The 4,470-nt window shown below is 41.6% G+C and overlaps 1 protein-coding gene across 3 annotated transcripts in view; it reads right to left on the reverse strand.

The window, feature by feature from the left end:
- Nucleotides 1-2,633, reverse strand: part of gtf2h4 (general transcription factor IIH, polypeptide 4) — an 18,860-nt gene extending 16,227 nt beyond the window's left edge. Inside the window, exons 1-3 of one of the 3 annotated variants that reach the window (XM_074687468.1) lie at nucleotides 2,563-2,633; nucleotides 870-988; nucleotides 344-448 (exon numbers count right to left, since the gene is read on the reverse strand). In XM_074687468.1, coding sequence (XP_074543569.1) covers nucleotides 344-448; nucleotides 870-985 — 221 coding nt within the window. In that variant the 5' untranslated portion in view covers nucleotides 986-988; nucleotides 2,563-2,633. Of the gene's footprint in view, nucleotides 1-343; nucleotides 449-869; nucleotides 1,368-2,562 lie in introns of those variants that run through there. The other 2 variants (XM_074687469.1, XM_074687470.1) reach the window with 2 other exon arrangements.
- Between the last annotated feature and the right edge of the window lie 1,837 nt (nucleotides 2,634-4,470).

Here is a 4,470-nt window from a genome sequence, read left to right on the forward strand (position 1 = left end):
ATAATAACCTGGATGCCCTGCTGTGGGATAAGTAATGTTTTGAGTAAAAGACAAAAAAGTGTACATATGGAACTACAGAGGTTGATGTTTATTTAAACTGTAAGTGTTTGAATGTTAAACAGCAGTTGGGTGAAAGCAAAGCTTCAAAACTTACAGAAATGACTATTCAACTGTAAAATTTTATACCCTAAAGACTAAATCTTAGTTTAGCCTTAGTGTCAGGTTCAGACTGATCCCTTCCCACCACTACCTGATCCAGCCTTGAGGGGCTGGACTGGGACTGATACCCGATACCGGGATCGGATTGGTGCATCCCTAATGAAGGTGTGACACCTGGACTCACTTCTGGCTGTCTTTCTTCACCCACAGAGCCACGGCTGCCTGAGGGAGGGGCTGATCCAGGAACAGCATCCTCATCACGTAGTTCTTGGCCAGAGAAGGGAGCTCCCTGTGAAACAGACCATAGTTAGACATCCTGCTACTCCGTCACCTTCACACCAACAAGTGGAAACCAACAGGTAAACAACAACATATAAACACCAACAGGTAAACACCAACAGGTAAACAGCAACAGGTAAACAGCAACAGGTAAACATCGACAGGAAAACACCAACAGGAAAACACCAACAGGAAAACACCAACAGGTAAACACCAACAGGAAAACACCAACAGGTAAACACCAACAGGAAAACACCAACAGGTAAACAACAACATATTTACACCGATAGGTAAACAGTAACATATAAACACCAACAGGTAAACAACAGATGAACACCAACAGGTAAACACTAACATTTAAAAACAAATAGGTTATTACTCACAGGTAAACACCAGCTGGTCAACACCAATAGATAAACACGTGCTCTCACCTGTAGACAGCCAGGCAGGTGGCTGGGTGGTTGTACAGCCGGTCCAGGATGTCAGGACTCAGCTCTCTCAGGTATTCGTGCAGGTTCTTACACTGGAGCTGCACGCGCAGCTTCATCTTCTGTCCAGGGCAGAGGGAGTCCGTAAAGCAACACGGTACAGGTTAAGATCTGGAAGCAGTGGACTAAAAGACTTCACTTGTGAATGTGCTTCACAATCACAGGGAGGAGCAGATGATGTGTAACAGCCATAAACCCCCCACAGCTTCGGGCTGGAGGGCTCAGCACGAGCTCAAACAACGAGTGAACACGAACAGAGGATTTACCGATAGCACAGGGTCTCAGGCTCGATCAAAGTCACGCTCAAAACTCTGAGTTAATAAAAGAAATATCTGCACTGCTTTCATCCGCCACCTCTCTCTATGCTGTGGCCATGTTTACATGATCATGTGATCACGAGATATGGCTTCTCATTGGTCCTCGTGTTCTTCGGCTTTCTTCGAGCGGTCATCAAAGAATCTGAACGCTGCCCTGCCTCCTGCTGGATGCTGCTGAAAACTGCTCCCGTTAATCCTGGTTGATGTACAGCATTGGTTTCTCTGTGTAGTCTGCTAGAGAGGGTCTGTGGTTCGAAACTAACTGAGTTACTCATCTCGTTTGAAAGGCACAAAAACAAACACGTTGTACAAAGATAAACAGAGCTCAAGGTACGCAACACTAACACACAGACGGATACAGAATGAAGGGACCTGTCAAAATCAAATAAAATCAGCAACCTCATGTTAAAAAGCGTTACATAAACGCAGGGGCGAAAATCCCGTTTCATTGTTGGGGGGGACAATAAACAGTAAAATTTCAGAGACTGATTCCTAGGGGGGGACATAAAAATAAATGCTATAATTTTTGCTGTGTTGTTTTATATTGTGATATTAAACAGTGACTAGTCCCAACTATGGATAATCAGCCTAGATTTAATTTTCCTTTAGTTCATGAAAAAATGTTTTGGCATGAATGTGGAAGCAACACGTCCACAACACTATGAACTCAATAATTAGTATTTTATATCCAAATTAATGAAAAAAGTGTTGATTTTAATTGGAGGACAATAAGGGGTTAAAATTAATAGTCAGAATGGAATTAGAAACTGGATCTATTCAAGATCTAAGTCACAGTCATAACTACTTTATTTTTAAATCAATAAATCTAGAATAGAACATAATAAGACTTTAATAAATTAATAAATGGCTTCATCTATGAATTCATAAATCTCACTAGAGATGCCTCTATCTCACTAGAGGCATCTTAAATAGTTTTAATATTTGTGTCATAAGTGAGAGGACGAGGATGTCAGCATGTCACCTGTCTGTCTTATCTGTCACAGCCTTCTTTGCATCATAGAGGAGAGGCTGTTTGCCAGCCAGCAACAAACGGTGTGATAATTAACTTATACATTGTTCAGTTTTTTTTTATGCACTTAATCACGATCTATGGCGCTCTGTAGTCTGTGTCTGTGTGTGTGCACCACATCGGATGGAAAGCTCAATCAGCGCTTTAAAAAAAAAAAAAAAAAAAAAAAAAAAAAAAGCATACTGTCAGACTTCGGAAAAAGGAGTTGACATTTGCTTTTCATTTTTTCTGTGTGTCTGTTTAACAAGTGAAATTATGATTGATAAGTCTTTCAGTGAAAGCTAATTACTTGATCGCGACCCTCCGCTCAGTCTGTATGCGTTTATTTGTGTGCGTGTCTGTGCGCGGCTGCAGCATCCGTGCAGATTGGATCAAACCACTGCGAAGATCGCGCGGGGAGGGGTGTGTGTGTGATCTTTCAATAGTTAAACTCGTCAATCATTGTGTTTTAAGTAGCATCACTTGTATTACACCATTGAAAAAAGAAACGTTACTATTAGAAAATTAATTACAACTGGATTTTTTGGGGGGGACAACTTGATGGAAGGGGGGGACATGACCCCTGCGTCCCCCCCGGGATTTGCGCCTATGCATAAACGGTGATACCAGGTGTTAAACGTGTGTACTTAAAAATAGCGCTATCAAAGGCCTTAACTCATACAGATGTTATACAGGGTAAAGTATCAAATTAAATTGAATTAAAGCAAATCAAATTAAATTACATAATTGTAAGGGAAATAAAGTCTGATAAGATCCATACAATCAGATTCTTTCCTCTGTAAAACATCTCTCTGTCCCTTCCAAGATGATCACTAGAGTGGGAGGAGTGAGCTTGTATTTAGGAATTCATCACTAGCTCTCTGGTCTACCCTGTATTGAGCTGAAGGTGGTTCCTTTGGCACCAAACTTCACAGTTCTGGAAAAGTCCTTATTCTATTTTAGCTATATATTTTTTCTGTGTGTTAAGTGACCTTGGGTGACCTAAAAGGAGTTTATAAATAGAATTATTATTATCAATATTATTATATAGTCCTGGATTAGGGCTCCGTACTCCCTGTCACCCCCATTCCCTGGGGGGGCCTGTACTGCAGACAACCTGTCAGACTGACACCCTCCGAGCCCTTATGAGCTGTAGACAGCTGGTGAGGTAGTCCAGAATCCAGGCTGTGAGGAGCTGATCCACTCCTGACTGCTCTAGCTAGCTCATTCCTTCCCTTTTCAAGGGAGTCAGGGCTTTCTGAAGCAGGTAGATGACAGCATCACTGACCCTCATGCCAGGTAGGCAAACTGTAGCAGGTCCATTGATGGTCTCACCCAGGAGCGCAACTACCTACTCTCTGGGGGGTATGCAGACACATGACAGCTCCCCCCCCCCCACCCCCCCCCCACCCCCCCCCCCCCACCCCCCCGTGTGTATATGGATTTTGGAATAGGTGAGGTCCATGAGGTCCATTTCGATGGGTTTTTTTTAATTCACATATATATATATATATATATATATATATATATATATATATATATATATATATATATATATATATATATATATATATATATATATATATATATATATACTCTTTTTTAGGCTTCATGTCACACAAGATTTTTATTTTTCAATTATTATTTATGATCTGAAAGCAGCATTTTCCAAACAAAAATGTATATTTAAAAAAAAAAAAAACTTTTTACACCGAAGGCCAGCTGGATTCCTGTGTATTTTGTTTCTATCTCTTGGACATGTTTGCCCTGCTCTCTGTGACGTATTTTCTGTGGAATGGGTATATTAAAATTAATATGAGCTGAAAACAAAGCACGCGTCCCGTAACTCGAGGTCCTTGAGTAGGTGGATCATCGTGACGCGTGCCTGGCCAGCTGATGAGCCGCTTAAATAAACTGGCTTTGTTCAGATGATTTGACAGGCCGAAATAGTGCTGAATTATCTAAAAAATATATCTTGTGGTCACCTCGGTGTAGACGGACGGGGATGTGGTCTACAAAGTGTTAATAATAAAAACACTCTAGTTTTTTGAATGGGGTTTGGCCCGCTGCCGTACGTCACAGGGCGCATTTGCGGGTACGTGCATCAGCTGATCAAACAGCTGTTCACCGTAACACACACATTTCTCTGCCTGTCCATCTTTGACTGCCTACAAAAGGAAAACGCTTACGCCTGTCCTGTACCCACACACGCGCGCAC

The sequence above is a fragment of the Halichoeres trimaculatus genome, unplaced genomic scaffold (genome assembly GCF_033239565.1).
Source record: "Halichoeres trimaculatus isolate MK-OKI-2021-1 unplaced genomic scaffold, fHalTri1.1 fHalTri1_scaffold_14, whole genome shotgun sequence".
NCBI lineage: Eukaryota > Metazoa > Chordata > Actinopteri > Labriformes > Labridae > Halichoeres > Halichoeres trimaculatus.